The 20239-nt window shown below is 54.2% G+C and overlaps 1 protein-coding gene across 1 annotated transcript; it reads left to right on the top strand.

Moving 5' to 3' along the window:
• The first annotated feature begins 4791 nt into the window (after positions 1-4791).
• On the top strand, positions 4792-6423 carry LOC114881222. The gene is made up of 2 exons (XM_029197927.2): positions 4792-4849; positions 5795-6423. Exons 1-2 carry the CDS (start codon positions 4792-4794, stop codon positions 6421-6423), a joined length of 687 nt encoding a protein of 228 aa, XP_029053760.2.
• Positions 6424-20239: the final 13816 nt, after the last annotated feature.

Here is a 20239-nt window from a genome sequence, read left to right as displayed (position 1 = left end):
GATTACAAAAAAACTGCACTACAACTGTTGACACTATCGATTTTCACTTTCTGTACTACTCCAGCAACGGTTGTCTAAAGACTGACCAAAGCCGGAATGGTGTGAATTGTATGCACCGATTCAGGTACAGATTCTTGGGTTTTTCCGGAAAAGTCATGACGTGTCTGCATGAAGGGACAAGAAACCTTCAAGTACCTACAGGGCCGCATTTTCTTTAAGGCGTACGATTTTATTCAACAACATCAAATAAATCTTAAGCAAAGTAATAAAAAAATAATATTTATTTTTCAATTTACATTCTATCCTTGTTCAAAAAATAACATCGTTGCTCGGCCGATCACTTTATGATTTGCGGCTACCTCGGATCTCTCACTCGTTTCTCGCGTTCTCTATCGTCCCGTTTCGAGAACAAAGTCAAGCCGAATAGCTACCTCCCTCGAAATAAGCAACGGTTCGGTCCCGAGCCACTTGCTTATTTCGTGGCAATACTGTAATACTAGAATGAGAAAGCATATTCCATCGTTCTTCTACTATTTCCCGCAGCACAAATTTTTCTTATTACACAAAACTATTTATCTATTTTACTGGAACTTTCCTTTTTTATTTTATTCTAATTTTTAGTTCACGCCATGTATTTCCAGAAGCTTCGTACCTGGGCCCATAACCTGTTGGCCAAAAGTTTATCATGAATACTGTAACGTCAAAAGGTCTCTCTCTCACTGAATCCTCGGCGTTGCTTATGTATTTTATTTAGTTTAGTTATATGAATTTGGATGATGAAAGAGGAGTTTAAAAAATGCGCCACAGAACGTGACAATACCTTTATTCAAGATTAATACGCTTTTTATGAGACGAGAAATAAAGTTAATCACCATGTGCATGGAATATCCCACAATATCACATCTAATAGTCACATACGCAACATGTTATGTGGTGTTTACTGCTTTTTACCCGACTTCGAAAAGGAGGGGGATACTCAATTCGATGTGTATGTATATTTTTTTTTTTTATGTATGTTCACTGATTACGCCGGGCCGGATGGACCAGTCGGAACGAAACCTCTTGCATCTGGTAGAGTATGTCTCCCGATTGGTCCCGTTAAAAAAACATTTTGCATTTTTTCATTCCGAACGCTTTTTATTGCAAAAAGACGTACTATTTCATGTACGTGCGCCGTACGTTCGTCGATTACTCCGAGACAGATGGACGAATCGGAACGAAACTTTTTGCATCTTGTAGAGTATAACTCCCCATTGGTCCTGTCAAAAAGATATTTTGCATTGTTTCATTGCTAACAATTTTTTTGCAAAGAACGTAATACTTCATTTATATCTTCCGGCGTTTATACTGCAGGGAATTTACCAATTGCGATGAAACCTTTCACATTTAGTAGGAGGTATATCCGCGATGATCCCACTTGCAAAAATTTATGGAATTTGTTAATAACTACTGTTATAGCAAAAAATCTATTCCTTCATGGTACTTTGCAAGGAATGTATCGTTCACGATGAAACCTTTCATATTTAGTAGGATATACAGGGTGTCACGCGACTACCTCGACAGCCGAAGAGCGATGATTGCTAAGGTGATTCTAAACAACTTTTTCTTTTGCCAAAATGTTGGTTAAGGCTTGGTCCTCGAGTTAGTAACAAAAAACACCGACCAATCCGAGCGCGTATAGCACACTGACCCAGGGACTGCAGTGTCGGGTACGAAAACCGGGCCTGACACGAATGCACGGCTTGACACCCCGTTGGCATAGCACAATAAAAAAACTGAACTGGTAGAACATTTTTAGTGGTTGTTTAGAGTGAATACGGAACCTAATCTCTTGTCGCCTGTCATAATGTAAAAAAGGAAATTCTAAGGATTCTAAACAACAAATAAAAATGTTTGAAGTGGAATAATTAATAAACGTTTGAATTGAAGGCTACGTTAATGATGAAAAATTTGAAAACAATTTAACTGAAAATCACCCATTCGTTTCTAAATTAACTTGTTACGCTGAAAGCAAATAATTCCCGCTAGGTCACTGTGTCGATTCTGAACATTCAACGAGGAAACACCTCGTCTATTATTCATATCTAAGTGCAATAAATGAGGGCAGTTCACTGGCCCGATCATGAAAACAGCTGTTCTACCGAACGTGTTTCCTTGTTTCCCAGTGACAATTATCTACTTTCAGCGTAGTAGGTTAATTTAGGAACGAATGCGAAAGTTTCACTTAAATTGTTTTCAAATTTTTCATCATTAACGTAGCCTCCAATTCAAACGTTTATTAATTATTCCATTTCAATCATTTTTATTTGTTGTTTAGAATGCTTGGAATTTCCTTTTTTACATTATAACAAGCGACAAGAGATTAGGTTCCGTACTCATTTTAAACGACTAGAAATGTTCCACCAGTTTAGTTTTTTTATTGTGCTATGCCAACGGAGTGTCGAACCGTTCGTTCGCGACCTACGTCAGGCCCGGTTTTCGTAGCCGACATTGCAGTCCCTGAGCCCGTGATTGCTCGGTGTTTTTAGTTAATAACTCGAAAACGAACCAACATTTTGGCAAAGGAAAAAGTTGTTTAGAATTACCTTTGCAATCATCCCTCTTCGGCTGTGGAAGTAGTCGCATGACACCCTGTATTTCCGCGATGATCCCTGTCTCAAAAATTTATGAAATTTTTTGTTTAATAACCATTTAAATTCGGTCAACATTTTCCGGTTTATGGTTATTAGCTAAGCAACAGAAACCCAAAATCACCTTATACTATCCTACAAATACTACTGGTTCCACTAAAAAATGTGAAATAAAATAATTTTGAACAAAACACAAATCCGACTTCGAAACGCACTAAAAAGTGTAAAATAATTTCTATTTCATTTATACCAATATTCCATAGCTATTAATAATATCTACTTAATCCTTAAGTAGGATACCAAATACATTTCAAAGTTTTCGGAGGTGGCGCAAAATTAAAAATACCCGAACAAACGATGCTGCCAATAACGATTTGATTGCGGTATGGCAAACTTGGTAATTAATAAGTTGTAAGAGAAAAATTATAGGTCCGGCTGAAAACATTTGTAATTGTAACGTGTAAGGAGTGCGAGGCCGCGAAACCGCGGGCCCCGCCGGTACGCGCGCCGATAGGTGGCGACCGCGCGCACCGCGAGCGAATATATACCGGGCCGCGAGACGCCGCAAGGCAGATCTATTCTCGGAAGCGAGTCTACTCGACAAGCGATAAAAAGATACGATCAACTTCATTTTTGGATTCCTGCAATATTCCGCCAGCAGCGATGGTCGGACGGGTTGCGTCTGCGGCCGTCCGCCCATGAAGGCATCTAGCCTCCGATCCTAGCTATTCCGCTACCTCCGCCGAATCGCCGCGCTACCGCGCAAGGATGGCCAACATCCCGTCTCGCGACCGCGCCGCAACCGAACCGCGCCGTGACCGCTCGATACCGCGAGCGGTACCGTTACTTTTAAAACCGCTAGGTTAAGAATACGTAGATATAAGTACCGTAAAGTGATAGGACGTCTAGGGCCATAGTATTAAGATAATTGTAACTTCAGAGTAAGTATATCTCTTTTCACACACATACCCAACGGACGTTACTCATTCACCCGAACCCCGGACTTACCGGCTGAGTCGGCAAGCCCCCGGCGGTAATCCGTCACAAACGATTGTATCAGAAATTGGCAGCACTCCTGATGTACATGCACTATACTGCAGTTCACGAGAGACCATACTTAACTCGCGCAGCTCACTAGGTCTAGAGAGATTTTTAATAACGTGTGTTATTCCCCTCTACAGCTTGCTTCTTATTATACTTTGGATCATATAAATGGTGGGCAAAAATATATGACGTACGATAACTGATAACCGGTGATAATATTGTAAAGTTTCATGATGCAATGAAAATTCTATTATTTTCCGAAAAAAAATGATGTGAACGCAAAGTAAGAAGCAAGCTGTAAAGGGGAATCACACACGCTATTAAAAATCTCCCTGGACCTAGTGAGCTGCGCGGGGTAAGTGCGGTCACTCATGAACTGCAGTATGGTTAATTCGCAATGAGTATGTTGATTCTCGTTGAATATTGTTTACTTGAAATTATCAAATGGGTCATTTATCATAGATTGCCGACGCCCGAGTTAGGATCTTCCTAGTAGAGGAAAAGTTTTTAATTTTGCGCCGCCTCCGAAAACTTTGAAATGTATTTGGTATCCTATTTAACGATTAAGTAGATATTATTAATAGCTATGGAATATTGGTATAAATGAAATAGAAATTATTTTACACTTTTTTAGTGCGTTTCGACTCGGAGTTGCCCAATCCCCGCAAGGGGCGAGAGAGACCAGGTCGACCTAGGTCGTACCAAGCTGAGCCCCAACCGAGCGCCTCTCCAGGTGACGGATAGGAGGACGATCGGAGCGTGAAGGGGACCCATCAGGGGACAGGACGAGCCCAAATCGTGAGCAAGTCGCGTAACCACGACAAGCTGGAGGGACAGGGCGGGGAGTAGCAACCGCGGGACATAAAAGGGCACGGCCGGCGGACAGCTCCCCGACTGACCACTTAGCGAAAAGGGGCAAAATCTTCCTTGCCCCGTCAAGCTTCAGGGAGGCGCTCGTCGCGGGCAGGAGGGTGGCACCTTCAGGCTACCCCGAGACTACCCTGACGACGGAGCAGGGGGATCTTGTATTAAAAACTCTCGAGGCGGAATTGGACGCTATACCAGCCGGTAAAGAGGTCCCCCGCTTCGAGGGAAACAAGCATGAACAGGGGGTAATATGGGTCACCTGTTCGGACGACAAGGCCAGGGAATGGCTGAGAAGTACAGTGATCAGGGTGAGGTCCTGGGAAGGCGCTGCTCTCCAATTACTGGATAGAGAGTGCCTTCCTAGGCTGCACAAATTGATTACGGTCATCCCTAGACCACCTGCGGAACGGGACTAATTTTGAGCCGTCCTAAAAGGCAGAACCCGGGCCTCAACACTCAGCATTGGAGGCCGTGGGACCGGAGAGAGGAGACGAGATCAGTCCAACTGGTCGTCCCTTCGGGCCCTCAGAAGCTGGGGCTACGTGGCTCACGTTGGGCTAGGCAGGGTGCTCTTCAGGGAGCCCTGTGCAAGGACCAACGGGGGCCGCGAGGAACCAGCGGCAAACGAGGGCCCAGCCAAGGAGGGCAGCTCTAAGACCACAGAGGCCACGGCGAGTGGGGGGGACAGCGTGGCCCGGGACACGGTGGGAGTATCCGTGTCCGCGGGCACCGGGGTCGTCCCTCTCGCGACAGTGACTTCACGGACAAGAGAGACGCCGAGACCGCAGAGGCCGCCGCAAAGACCGCGGTGGCAGCAGAAGGGTCAAACGGCCCGGTCGTAATTACGGGGACTAGAATCCCAGGACCGGAGGCCCCAAGGGCCCCACAAACAGGAAAAGGCGGCCAGGGGTTCTCTGGGAAGGGACCCAGGCTCAGGCCGTTAAGAGCCCAAGCGATGGGCAGGGTGGGTCTGTCGGAGACTCGGAGTGGGGTCCAAAGGACCATTCTCTCAGCAAAAGCGAGGTGTAAATAGATGGGCCGAACCAACGGCACACTAAACACCAACGCGATACGCACGAGAGGAGGTAACACTGCAGTCCCTATGGCTGCAGGATGCCTCTCAATCTCGCAGATCAGCTTGCAGCACTGCAAAGCGGCCACGGACCTGCTTCGTTGGCGCCTTGCGGCGCAGCACACAGACGAGCACTAGCACACAGATATAGCCCTAATATAAGAACCCTGGATAACCCAAGGGCAAGTAGGGGGGCTAGATCGGAAACAAGGTTCCATCTTCCATGGGGACTTGGAGAATGGACTCAGAGCATGCGTCTACGTGAAAAGAGGGCTCAGGGCAACGAAATTGACAGAGTTCTGTACAAGAGACCAAGCAGCAGTCTTATTGCCAGTCGGGGCGGGAAGCAGCGGGGCGGGAAGCAGCGGGGCGAATCTTGTGATTTGCTCGACCTACCTGCCCTACGACTCTGAGGGACCCCCGTCTACGAGGGAACTCAGAGACCTGGTTGACTACTGCGAGGTCAAAGGGCTGCAACTAGTGATTGGGAGCGATGCAAATGCGCACCACATCGTCTGGGGCAGCAGCAATATAAATAGGAGAGGCGAGGTGTTATTGGAATACCTCTCAACCACGGACCTGGAGATTCTAAACAGAGGCTCCAGCCCAACCTTTATTACCTCTAGGCGACAGGAGGTACTTGACATTACGCTGGGCTCCGCAAAGGTGGCCCAAGCTATACGAGATTGTCGTGTAGATGAGGAGGCTACACTCTCTGATCACAGGCTAATCACTTTCAAGCTATCGACAGATTCGGACCTAAGGGCCTCGGAAACATACAGGAACCCTAGGATCACCTGTTGGCCTTAATACCGAAAGAGCCTAAGGGAAGAGCTGAGGGGGCACTGCATGAAACCAAGGACCACGGAGGGGGTCGAGACCGAGGTCGCGAGACTACAGACCGCGATCATCGGCTCCGACGAAAGGTCCTGTCCACTAAAACAAAGGAGGGAGAGCAGAAGGGTTCCCTTGTGGAACAACGAGCTGAACAGAGCTGAATAGAGCCAGGACCCGGAAGCTACTGAATAAAGCCACGAAGGCGAACACAGAAGAAGCTTGGGGCTCTTATAAAGAGGCTCAGAAAGCTTACAAGAAAATGATCAGAGCGTCTAAAAGGGAGACCTAGAAATACTTCTGCCAAGAGACCGAGGCCCTACCGTTAGTAGCCAGGCTTCGGAAGGTATTCATATCCGGGCCTCCGCAAAAACCGGAAGGTCTGAAACTTCCAAATGGAGGTGTCACAGCAGACTCGATGCAGACATTAAGACACCTCGTGGAGTTGCACTTCCCAGGCTCGGAGCTGGTACCGGAGGAACAATTCCAGGTATGGTTACCTGGATCAACAACATGCTGCGAACCAGGACCATAATAACCTCCTCCGACGGGTCTTCGTTGAGGGCACGCATCGCAAGGGGCTGCCCGGAGGGGGGAGTCCTATCTGCTGTGGACCCTTGTGGTGGACGGGCTACTCCGCAGGCTCAGTGAGGAAGGTTTCCTGGTGCTAGGGTATGCGGATGACATTTGCATATCGTTCAAGAGCAGACACCCGGACTACATAGCGAGGAGACTGCAGCAAGCACTCACACTCGTGCAAAAATGGTGCCTATCACATAAACTCAAGGTAAATCCTACCAAGACGGAGATGATACTATTCCCGAGGAAAAGGTGCTTTGATTTCAAGGCCCCCTCATTGTTCGGGGTGGAGATCGGTTTATCCACTCAGCGAAATATCTAGGCACAAAAGGCAATTGCAACCTACTGAGCCTGCAGAAGGATGTTTGGAACAACGTGCATTCCAAAAATGACTGATATCCCAACAAAAAAACTCACATTAAAAAAAAGGCCAAGTTCAGGATGCCTCCCACAAAATAATGTGCCTATGAAAGTAGTGATATTTAAGAATTCCAGCCAAGGCATGCGCTATTTTGATACGTCCACCTACAAGTTTTTTATTTGTCCTTATTAATGGGGGATTTTTTTTATTACTACCTTTGTCCAAACTTTCTTGAGAGATACTTGGCCAGATTCGAAATTGTTTGTGTTTATATAGGTTTGAAGTTTTTTTCCACTGCAATAGTGATCGTAATTAATTTTCAATCATTATAATAAGGTTCAGCATATACACCATTGTTTGATAGATAATATCGAATTTGGCCAAGTATCTCTCAAGAAAGTTTGGACAAAGATAGTAAGGATATTAGTCATTTTTGGAAGGTTAACTAGTCAAGATTTCGAATTTTCAGGTAAGTTTGAATCAATTGCCTATTTGTTCTACTTTCTCGAGTTTTTGCATGGTATTGAATGGACAAAATTTTTTAACTGTGCGCCGCCTCCGAAAAGGTTGAAATGTACTTACTATTGTAGGCATACGATATTCGAATATCGGCTATGGACAGCCATTAGCAGATGTACGTGTACATATATATATATATACGTATCTATGTTAGATGTATGTTTGTTGACATCTTACTTCCCGTGTCCTCGCATAAGGTTTTTCGTACAAATATACGGACACGGTAATTAGTTCAGTTGCTTGACGACGGCGGGGTCAAATAGATCTAATCGTTTCATTATTTTCGCTCTTTACAGCCTCCTACAGTCTAAGTGTGGGGTTACGGAATCCGTCGCGCGATCGCGTTGTTTTGCTACAGTTTTAAAACGTGGTGCATGTAACCGTTTGAACTTTGTTCTGTCGTGATTGCCACCGTTACCGTTCCGCGCCGTTCGAATTTTGTGAGTTTCGTGTCCCGTGTCATCAGTTGGAAAGACCGAACTGTGTTCGCTTCATTATTATAATAGACTTGTTGCCGTTATTTGTGGTTTTATTGCAACTGTGGTCTATTTCGTTTGTGCGATCGGCTGTTAACGGTTCTAAGATGGCGACGAAGGAACCTACTAATTACACGGTGGCAACATTGAAGGAGGTCGCTAAACAATTCGGCTTACCTACAAGTGGAACAAAGGCTGAATTAATCCAGAGATTAACTGAACTTCAAACCGATATTTGGGAAAATATCACCGATTACATTAACGTATCGCCGGATCAGGAATTGTCGGAAAACATTCCCTCGACATTGGAAGAAGCGGCTCCCACGAGAAACGAAATACCTGATATAACTCGCCGCGAATTAGAGCGTTTAAGGCGAGAAAAGGAATTATTGGAACGCGAAATTCAGTTACTCCGGAGAGAGAATACTTCTCGCGAAGTGTCCTCCACGTGCTTCGCCAGTAGCCGAAGGACAAATTCGAACATGAACATCAACAACATCGCCGGTCTCTTGAGCGAATTTACTGGAGCGAACGATGCGTTCTTGAAGTGGCGTAAACAAGTCGAGATGCTTCAACGTACGTGTTTCCTCGACGATGATGCCACAAAGATCTTAATCGGGACCAGGCTGAAGAGAAAAGCATCGAGGTGGTTCCATTCCCGGGCCGAACACCTTGAATTGTTCGTGCCAGAACTACTTGACGAGATGAGTGAAATGTTCGATCATCGACCAAGCTCTACTCGGACGTGGCTCTACTCAGAAGTATTTGCTGATTATTTTCACGACAAAGTCATTTTGGCTAATAGAGAGCCCATCGATGAAAGTGAAATCACGGACTATCTACTTGATGGCATCTCGAATGGGTGGCTGCGCAACCAGGCGCGCATTCAAAATTTTATGACTAAGGCACAATCATTAGAAGCGTTTCGTAAAATTGCGCTTCAGCCGGGATATCAGGATTCAAGCGAGCGAACCCGCCAGGAGAAGAAGGACATCGGGACCCGCCAGGAAAGGAAGGACATTGGGACCCGCCGCACGGAAGCGCCGAACAATGTACCAACCGTTTTCGACTAGGACACCGTCCCGCGGACTGTCCCCGGCTCCGGCGAGAAGTAGGATCATGCTTCGAGTGCCGGAGTCTCGACCACCGGATTAAGGATTGCCCGAAGAAGAGGACTCCGAATGACACTGCAAATCTGGTGCAGTCTTCGTCAACGACGGAGCCATACCAACTACCGGTGACGTATACCGTTCCAGATGATCGCGGTACTAGTTAAAATTACCGCGTTAGGGTACCTTTATGTTGGAGCGTCGTTAAACGATAAGAGCGTCGATCATAGCTGCGAAAAAATATCTCTGGTTTGTTTATAGTAGAGCTCTGATAATAAGACAACTTCACATTGCTATGACCGACGCTCTTATCGTTTATCGACGCTCCAACATAAACGTACCCTTAGTCGACACGAGGTCGCCCGTGAGTCTTATTAAAAGCAGTTACGTGCCGATTTGCTCGCGTATTCCCGTACCGACTGAAGGCTACGATCTACGCGGAATTAACGGGTCGAAGGTTGTTATACTGGGACCGTTTAGGGAGAATGTTTGCGTTGGCTCGGTCAACACGACATTGTCGTTCGGGGTAATGCCGGACAGCATTCGACAGTGAATTCGTCAGTGAAAGTAGCGTTCGGGAATACTATCGTATTAGAACGCGTAATTTTAGAAGAACTAAAGAGCGATGGGGTTATTAGCCCGAGCGATTCCGAATATGCAAGTCCGATCGTCCTGGTTCGAAAGAAAAATGGTGAGACCAGATTATGCGTTGATTACCGCGAAATAAATAAAACTACGGTTGAGTTATGGTTTACGGGGTAACCTCAGATCGACCTGATTTTTTTACCATAGATAGCCCTTGAGATGGCGATTCCAACGGTGGTCATCCCATCTCTTAACTCCCACCCGCCGCCACGGTAGAGGTCAAAAACTAAAATCGTCCAAAAAGTGGTTTCTGCACTGATCTCAGTGAGCATATTAAGAAAAAAAAAGTGAAAAAATATTAAAAAAATGAATAAAAATGTGAAAAAACCTACCCTAACCTAACCTTTTTTTGTTTTTTTTTTCGTGGCGGAAATCTTCCAAAGACACACCCAGCGCCCCTGGGGAAGGGCCGGGGGTAGTGCCGGATTTTTACCGGTTAAAACCCCCACGGTGACCTGCACAGGGCTGTGGTGAGGGCTCCGTACCTCTAACGAACAACACCGGGACTCCCCCACCCTTAGCGCATAGCACCCCATCTCGGGGGAGGATCTAACCTTTGACCCTCCTCCTTAGTGCCATCTCCGCCGATGCCGGGGGTCACACCCGACGCCGGCTACTCCTCGAGCCGCGTGCAATGACGACCAGGGCCCCGGCCCCGGCCACCTACGGCCCAGCGGCTCCACTAGGAGCCGCCGATCTGCGATGGAGGAGAGGGGCAAGCTCCTCCCTCCCATCCAATCCCCTTGAGGGAGGCCGGAGCCTCCCCCCACTACATCTACCTTGGGGGGAAATCCGAAGCTCCCCCCTCATCCTGTCAGGGGCGGTGGAGAGGATTATCAAGGCCCACCGCCCCGGCCTCCCCCGACGGCGCCGTCTCCTGCGGGCGGGGTCCTCCTTCAAGGCGATGACCTCCTCACAGAAGGAGTTCATCGCCCTCCACTGAACCTCGCCGGCGAGCATATTTCTCACCACGCTCGTCGGCGAGAGATCCACCCCCAACTCGCACCGGAGGGCGTGACGGGCCCTCGCAAACACTAGACAGTGCTCCAGTGTGTGTTGCGCGGAGTCCCGCCCCGCCCGCAGTGGTGGCATATAGCCGTCGCCTCGCTACGAATCCGGCACAGGAAGTCACCGAAGCAACCATGCCCGGTGAGCACCTGTGTGGTCCGGAAGGTGATGCGACGAAAGCCGCGGTCCCGCCATTTCTTGATGACGTGCAGGACCGCCCCGACTGCTCGCTGGCCAGCGGCGCCACCGGTCCAGGGCATCCTGACGGGCCTGGCACCTCCATTCCCGTTCGACCGCCTGCTCTAGCGGGTCTTCTCCAGCCTTGCGGAGGCCGCGCAAGCGCCAGGAAATCGTGGCGCAGGCCTCCGCCTCGTACTTGAAAGGTACGAGACCCGCCAGAGTCATCGCCGCCGCGTGGGAGACCGTGCAGTATCCCCTCACGACCCTGATGGCCATCCTCCTTTCCACTCGCCGCAGCACAACTTGGCTACGGCGAGACACCATCAGGGCCTCGGCCCATATGCGCACCCCATAAAGGCCACGCTTCGCACGATCCCCGTATAAAGGCGGCCAACCTTCTCGCTCGGCCCCCCGATATTGGGCAGCACCCGCCCAAGGGCGTTTGCTACTACGTCTAATTTGAGGGGGCAAGACGGTCGTAATGCCTTTCGAAGTGCCAGTGGCTGTCCAGGTGGAGGCCAAGATACTTGAACCCTTCACCCACCTGAACCCTGGTGTCACCTACCCGGATCCAAGACTGGGGCGGCGGAGCAACCCCACGCCGAGGCGTGTAAAACCCCATTGCCTCGGTCTTGTGGGGCGCTATCTGTAGCCCCAGCCTCTGGATCGCCGCTGCGACGGCAGCCACGCCAATTTCCGCGAGACGACTGGTCCTGCTCCAGTCCCGGTCGGTGGCAAACAGGTGTGTGTCATCTGCAAAACACGTAATGCTTACACCGTCCGAGACCACGACCCGCAAAGCTGAGTTGTACCCCACGTTCCACAATGGCGGCCCCAAACGAGACCCCTGGGGTACACCCTCATCGACGTCCCTCCGATAGACACGTCCGTCCCGGCCCACATACTCGATGAATCTATCCCGTAGGTAGTCCCCGATCATCCTTCTCAGTACTGGGGGCACTTCATGTTCAGCGAGTGCCCCCATTATCACCCCATGGGGCAGGGTGCTAAAGGCGTTCACTATGTCGAGTGAAACGCCCAACGCCACCCCGCCCTGGGAAGTGGCCGAGTCGCATTGGGAGCGCAGCGAGTCGATCGCATCGATGGTGCTGCACCTCCGTCTAAAACCGTACTGCGATCCGGCCAGATCAGGGCCTTCCCGGGACAGGTGCTCGGCGAGGCAGTCAGTTATAACGCTTTCTAAATGCTTCGCGACCTCGTCGAGCAAAACTATGGGCCGGTACGCGGAGGGATACTCCGCGGGCCGTCCTTCCTTTCTTAGCAGGACCAGTCGTCCAACCTTCCATGCAGAGGGAAACACACCTTCCTTAAGACAGGCGCTGAAAAGGCGCCTCAATCGCGGTCCAAGGACGCGCAGGGCCAATACCCAGGCTCGGCCGGGAACGCCGTCGGGGCCCAGAGCGGTGTTCCGAGCCCCCATGCGTCTGATGGCCTCGGCCAACTCCCCCTCTGTGACCTCCATGTCGTCGATCCATTCCACTTGGACCGGCGGGGGCCAGGGGTCCACCACCTGACCCAAAAACTGGGGGTCGAGGCTCTCCGTCACGGGGGGCGCCCAGGGCCTCAGCTTGCCCATTGCCCACATATAAGGGCGCACCCACGGATCGTCGTTGAGAGAGCCGAGGAACTCTTACCACACCCAGGATTTGGCCTCTCTGATGGCCAGCTGCAGGGCTACCGCTAACACTCTGTAGCACCCGTACAGCTCATCTTCCCCCGCTGGGTCGCGGTTCCTTCTCCGACGGGCCCTTTGCCACTGACGTCGGGCGACGTTGCAGTTCTGCCGAATGTCGGCGATTTCGCCCGACCACCAGTAGGTGGCCCGTCTGGGGAGGCATTTGGCCCGCGGCATGACGACGTCACAGATCGCCTTCATCGTGCCCCGGAACCATTTAACCTCCTCCCCTATGTCCGCGACCGGACCGACCGGTTGCTGCGGTCAGGTCACAGCGAGGGCTGCGGCCATCAACGCGTCCCTGTCAAGCCTCTTCAGCGCCCATCGCAGCAGCGGTGGGCCGCTCGGCGGGCGACGTTCGGGGGTGGAGAATCCGAGGCGGATGTAGCGATGATCGCTAAGCGTCTCCGCCTCCTCGACCACCTTCCAACTCTGCACCATGCGTGCGGCCGAGGGAGTCGCGAACGATAGGTCAACTATCGATTCCCCCCGTGCGCGCACGCAGGTGCTGACCGAGCTCAGTTCAACAGTCGGAAATCGAATTCCGCCGCCCACTCGAGTACCGCCTCATCCCTCGCGTCAGTCCTCGGGGACCCCCAGGATTGGGCATGGGAGTTGAAATCCCGCAGGACGAGTGCCGGTCGAGGGTAGCAACGGGAGACTACGTCTCCCACCCGGCCTGAACACTCTTCGAACGCCGCGAGGGGCCAACTGGGCGGGCAATAGACGCCCACCACCGCGGTTTCGTACCAGAGCACCGCCACAAACCCCCGCCCCCGTTCTATTAGCATAGGGGGCGGGGCAAAGGCAGTGCCAATCACTGCCACGGAGACATCGTCGTCCCCAAACCAGTCGTGTCTGTCCGGGACTCGATACGGCTCCGCGGCCACAGCCAGCCCAATTTTCAACTCGGCCAGGTGATGCAGAAGAAGATCTTGCGCCCTGGCCGAGTGGTTCAGGTTGCCCTGTATTATGGGCCCTTTGGGCCTCATTGCTTTATGGAGGGAGGGGCCGCCTCCACGGTCTCACCTTCTTTTGGGGTGGCGGACCTGCCACCCCTCTTCTTCTTACGCGCAGCAGCCTTAGCTGGCTGCTGCTACGCCTGTTGGGGGGTGCTACTCCCCCCTGGACGGAGTCCTTCTCCTTATCGGGCCTCCGGGACTTGGGGGCGCACGACTTCGCCCCCAACCGGTGCCCCGCTGGTCGCCCCAGGTTGGTGTACAAGGGGCACCGCGGGGTGGCGCTGCATGTGGCGGCCTTATGGCCCGACTCGCCGCAAACATAGCAGCGATCGGACCGATCCACCACGCACGTGCACCGCTGCCTTACATGGCCTTTTTCGAGGCAGCGGAAACACTGCAAAGGCCGCACCGGCAGCGCCTCGACCCAGTCCGACGACCAACCAACCAGGATCCTCCCGGAGGCGGCTATTTTGGTCAGCGCCGTCAGCGGGTACTTTGCCCATACAGTCCCCAGCCTGGCCGGGGAGATCCTGATCGGCTGGGGAACAGCCTCCCACAGCGGCCAAAGCCGCCGCAACATCCTTCGAGGACACCGAGTCATCCAGGCCAGAGAGCCTCATCTCGCCCATTTTCATGGGGAGAGACACCCGGACCTCGGTGCCCCCGAATACCTCCAGGAGGCGGCCCGCCAAAGCGGCCGCCTTCTCCGTCCTCTCCTGGCGCCGCCCGTTACCGCCCGGCGAGGTCGAATCTCGGTGATCCCAATAGTTTTGAGATCGACCTTTTCCCGGGCGGTGACCATCACCTCGGCATATGTGGCCCTGACCTGCGGGGCCAAGGTTAAGGTGACGGCCGCTGTTTTTGGCGGCCTGGTAACCCTCTTCTTGCCATTATTGGCCAGGGCAGGGACAGGTGACAGCACCCTTCTTGGGGGTAGCCTTAGTTCCCTGCTGCTACTTCACTGGGGCCCCGGCCACCTCCTCCTTCTTTTGGGCCCTTCTGGCCTTGCGGCCCACCACCGTGGCCCAAGTTTCCCCCTGTGCGGCAAGGCGGGTCTCCTGTTGGATGTCCCGCATCCTCGCCTCCAGGGGCGACTCCTTCTTCGCCTGCTCCTTCGGGAGGCGCGGAGCCATGGTTGCCGGCTGGCCCCTAACAGCGGGCTTTGGCCTCGGAGCGGCCTTGGCCCCACCAACAGCCCTGGTTTTGGGCGCGGCCCAGGTACCCCCAGCGCCATCTCCCTGCGTCTCCGGAGCTACCTTGCCCCCTGAGCCGCAAGAAACTCTGCCCTGAGGGAGGAGACCTGCTGCATAAGGGCAGCAATGCACACCCTTATGTCCCCGCCGTTAGGGTCGACCGCATCCGCCCGGGAAATCCTGGGCACCCCCCTGGTTGGACCGGGGGCAGCCCTCTTGGTAGGGATGTGGGCAGGCGGCGCCACCTCCAGCCAGGAAGCGCCAGCCACTGGCTCGGGCATGGTCAACTCCTGTTTCGGCCTCCTTTTCTTGATTCCTCCCTGCTCCGCCAGGGGGGGCCGGCCTAGCCGCCTTCTCGGCGCGGGCGGAGGCAGTGAAGATGGGGGCCTCAACCGCCACCAGTCGAGCTCGCACATCCGCCAGCTGCTTAGTCAGCGTGAGCAGCTGCTCACTCTGCTTGGCGAGATGCTCCTCCCGCTGGCGGAGCTGGAGCCTCAGCCCCGCAACCTCCTCCACTCCGCTGTCCGGCGCCATTCTCTTGGCCATCTCCACGTTGATGGCCCTAATGTGCCGGGCAGCCAGCTGGAGGGACCTTTGGAAGGTCCCTTTGAGCCCCTTGGACACGGAGGCAACCCTCTCCACGTCCGCGGTCAGCTCCAGTGTCCGCGCTGCCAGAGCCGTCGTTGGCTCGAAGCGGAGTTCCAGCTCAAACAGCTCCAGCTCCGGCAGGGGAATGCTGCCCTTGCTTGGGGCGGGTGGAGGGCGAGAGCGGTCAAGGATCCGCTCCTCGTCACTGTCCCCCGCCTCAGCCCTCGTCGCCACGAGGAGCTTTTTCTTGGCCTTCCGCGCCCCCCCCCCCCCCTCCGTGATGGGCGGTCCAGTGAGGCAGCGGATACAAAGGACTCATCCGAGTCCTCTCCACTGTCAACCGATTTCGGAGCTCCTTTCCCCGAGACCCATCTAACCTTTTTTTTTTTTTGTTTTACGTGGAGGAAATCTTCGAAAGACGCCCCCAGCTCCCCTGGGGAGGAGCCGAGGGTAGTGCCGGATTTTTACCGGCCAAAACCCCCACGGTGGCCTACGCTGGGCGTTGGGAAGGGCCCCGGGACCTCTGACGAACAACACCGGGCCCCAACACCCATGGCGCGTTGGCGCCCCTTGTTCGGGGGAGGGTCTAGCTTTGGCCCTCCCCCTACGTGCCAAACTCCGCCGCCAACGGGGGCCACGCCCGATGACGGCACTCCTCGGGCCGCGTGCAATAGGAACCGAGGCCCCAGCCCCGGCCCCCTGCGGCCCTGCGGCCGCGCTAAATTTCGCGGGGTGAACGGTGTTGGGGGAGGGGCGGTCGCCCCTCCCCGGTCCTTCTCTTACGGGGGGTGACTGGTGTCCCCCACATAGAACTCCTGTTCAGGGGGAGCGGCTGCTCCCCCATCCTCTTCTCCCCGTTGGGGGCGGTGTGCCTGGTATGTAGCATCTTCACGGCCCACCGCCCCATCTCCCTCAGGTGACGCCGTCAGGGGGTCTCCCCCGACGACGCCCCCTCCTTCTTCTGCGGGTGGGGTCGGTTCTCTCCCGACCCCGCTCCGCTTCCTCCTTCAGGGCGATGACCGTCTCGCAGTAATCGCTCACCGCCCTCCACTGATTCTTGCCGGCGAGCATCTCTTTGACAAGTGAGATCACCCCCAACTTCACACCGCAGGGCGTAACGGGCCCGCGGAAACGCTGGACAGTGCTCCAGGGTATGTTGCGCGGTGTCCCGCCCCGCCCCGCAGTGATGGCACGCTGCCGTCCACTCCGCCCGGATCCAGTGCAGGAACTCACCGAAACAACCGTGTCCGGTGAGCACCTGTGTGGTCCTAAACGTGAGCCTTCCGTGGCCGCGGTCCCTCCATTTCTTGAGCACTGAAAGGACCGCCCCGGCTACGCGCTGGGCGGTGGCGCCGCTCTCGTCGAGCTCGCGTCGCCACCGACCCAGGGATCTCTGCCGGGCCTGACGCCTGATCCTAGCAATAGCTTCGGTCATCTCTTCTGGCGGGGTACCGTCCAGACGAAGGGCACGCAGACGCCAGAAGACTTTGGCGTCACCCTCCGCCTGGAACTTGAAGGGAACAACCCCCGCCAGGGTCATCGCCGCCTCGTAGCGGACCGTGCGGTAACCTCTGATCACCCTGATGGCTATCCTCCTCTCAGCCCGGCGTAGCAGTTGCTGGCTGCGCCGGGAATCCATCAGGGCGTTCGCCCATATGGGCGCACCATAAAGGGCCATGCTCCGCACGATCCCCACGTAGAGACGGCGAACCTTCTCGTTGGGCCCCCCGATATTGGACAGTAGACGGGCAAGCGCATTGCTTGCCCTGTCTAGTCCGGGGGGCCAGACGACCGAAGTGCCCCTGAAGCGCCAGTGGCTGTCCAGGTGGAGGCCCAAGTGCCTGTGGCCCTTCCCCACCTTGACGTCGACTCCACTCACATGAACCACCGACTGGGGCGGTGGCGGAACCCCATGCCGAGGCGAGTAAAACCACATCGCCTCGGTTTTGTGGGGAGCTAGCTGAAGCCCCAGCCGCCGGATCCCCGCGGCAACGGCAGCGACGCCAATCTCGGCGAGTGCCTCAGTGCCGCTAAACACCTGGCGGAGTCAGTCAGCCAACTTGGCCGCTTTGTCCGTCCTGTCCTCCCCAGGTATCTCGAGGACCAAGCCACCGGTCCGAGCTCTTCTGGGCATCAACGCCGTGATGCCCAGCTCCTACAACTTGACCCGCTCCCGGGCCATGAGCATGGCCTCGGCGTATGAGATCTTAGCCCCGGGAGCTAGGTTGATGGTGACCACCGGTGTACGAGGAGGGCGGAGGGCCTTCAGCCTGGCAGATTGGGCCCCTTGCCCCTTAACCGCCGGTGCCGCCCCTCTCTTCTGCCCCTTCTGGGCAACCACCTTGGAGCCCTGGGAGGGAGGAGCCTTGGCCGCTACCGCCTTCTTCTCCGCTATTGCCTTCTTCTCCGCAGCTTTAGCGCGGCGGCCAACCAGCGTCACCCAGGTCCCATCCGCCGTCCTCCGATGCTCCTCAACAATTCGGGCCATTCTGGCCTCCACAAATGATGCCGGCTGGTCCGCTGCTGAGGAGGGCCCTGGCAACGAATCCGTGGCAGGCAGGGACTTATTCCGCACCCGCCTCTCCGCTTCCTTCCGTACCCTAACCTAACCTAACCTACCCTTACCGAAGCAGTCAACGGAGCCAAGGCACCGAAACCGCCCCATATAAGGGAGCAGAGGCGAAGAGTTACATTAGGTTAGGTTAGGTTAGGTTAGGTTAGGTTAGGTTAGGTTAGGTTGTGAGGTCGGCCACGGACCTGGCCAAGTGTACTGGCTGGGCGGGGAGGTGATACCCCGACGTGGCGCGTCCCCAGGTGGCGGATAGGGGAATGCTCGCCATGCACTTTTCGGAGTGCATGGAGGGTAGGAGTGAAATAAAATAGCTCCCGCGGACCAAACACCAAGGGAAGGAAAACCCATCAAAACCTCCCCTGTGACTGGTGGATAGAATACAGGCACGGTAATCCCTGCCTGTCGTAGGAGGCGACTAAAAGGGGGGCGCTTGCTGCTGTCGAAGTAGCCTCGCAGATCTACGGATCCTGGCAGGGCCTCCCTTGCCGGTAAGGCCTGGGTCGGAGAGGCGAAAAGGTTGCTGCGGCGTCGCTGAGTTCTCCAGAGGCCAGGCTGCGCGGCGGTCTGGTGCGGGTAGCGAACCCGGTGTGCCCTAGCAATCATACCGTAACCCAGTGGTCACGTCTCGCTGGAACGGGGGGCTTGCCTTCATTGGCCAGTGGGCCACAAAGATGCCGTTCGGGGCCTTGCAGCCAGCCCCAGCGGTGACATGTGCCAACCCCTCCACCCCGTGGTGTGGCCTGGGCACCGGTTTACTGGTGGCAAACGGGGCTCTGGCTGTGGACGTGAAGCGCCTCGTGGGTTGAGCTGGGACCACGTAGGTAAGCTTGTTAAAGTAAAAGCGTCCTAGAATAAAACTCCTTACACGCCGACGAAGAGTCTGGTGTCGGATCTTCTCCCCCGTGCGATGATCGGTTCGCCGTGAGCGTAATTGCTCCGGCCCGTCTCCGCGGCGGGAGGTTAAGTTGGGTGGTAGATAACTCAAGCGCTACGCGCAATAACGTCGCCGGTATAAACGAAAGCTTCGGAACGGCAGAGCGTGTTCATGAACACCCCAGAGCTCTTTATTGACAATAACCTTCATTGGCCGGCCCGCGAGGATGACAACCTTTATAAAAAATCCCTAGCCCCAAGCTGCGGTGCGCGGTGAGGAGGGCGTGCCCGGAGTAAGCGCCGGGCATGGCTGATGGGTGCATCAGTCTCTAGCGGCCATCCCCGGGGCACCTGGCGACCCCCCGGGTGTACTAGCCTTACCCGGGTAAGGCGGCTCTGCCCGGGTGGACTCACGGACCGACCCACTCGTGGGGACATTATGGAAGACCTAAAACAAAACCAAAAAGAAACTGGATGGGACACGGATAAAGAGCAGGCGGTGCTTGTTAGCACCGAGGGGAACGCGAACCTTTTCGCTGTCCCCCGCCCTCAGCCGGCGAAAAGGGGAGGTTCTAACTCCCGCAGAAGGAGGGGTTCCTCAGCAGCAGGGAGGGGAACCCATGCCTGTATTGACAGCGACGATGACTCCGACAAGTCATATACATCCGCCGCCTCGCTGAACAGGCCCAGAAGAACAGGGAGACGGCCAACCACCGTCGATTATGTTGGCCAAATGTCGGATGAGGAGAGAGTGTTAGATCGCTCTTTCCCTCCAACCCCACCAAGCAAGGGCAGCATCCCCCTGCTGGAGCAGGAGCAGCTCGAGCTGGAGCTCCGCTACGAGTCTATGACGGCTCTAAGCGGCGCAGACGCTCGAGCTTACCGCGGATGTCGAGCGGGTTGCCTCCATATCCAAGGGCTTGAAGGGTACGTGCCAGACGGCCCTTCGGCTCGCCGCACGGCGCATCAGAGCCATAAACGTTGAATTGGCGAAGAGAGTAGCGTCGGACAGTGCGGCTGAAAAGTGGTGG

This window comes from Osmia bicornis, chromosome 1, assembly GCF_907164935.1.
Source record: "Osmia bicornis bicornis chromosome 1, iOsmBic2.1, whole genome shotgun sequence".
In the NCBI taxonomy this organism is placed as follows: Eukaryota; Metazoa; Arthropoda; class Insecta; order Hymenoptera; family Megachilidae; genus Osmia; species Osmia bicornis.
The sequence above is the reverse complement of the archived record's forward strand: the minus strand, read 5'-3'. Positions and strand labels throughout refer to the sequence as shown.

Excerpts from the sequence above, each read along its gene's own strand:
- LOC114881222 (XM_029197927.2), top strand. The coding sequence starts at position 4,792 with ATGGGTCACCTGTTCGGACGACAAGGCCAGGGAATGGCTGAGAAGTAC. Across the intron at positions 4,850-5,794 it reads TGAGAAGTACAGTGATCAGG|GGCAAGTAGGGGGGCTAGAT; the intron begins GTGAGGTCCTGG and ends GGATAACCCAAG.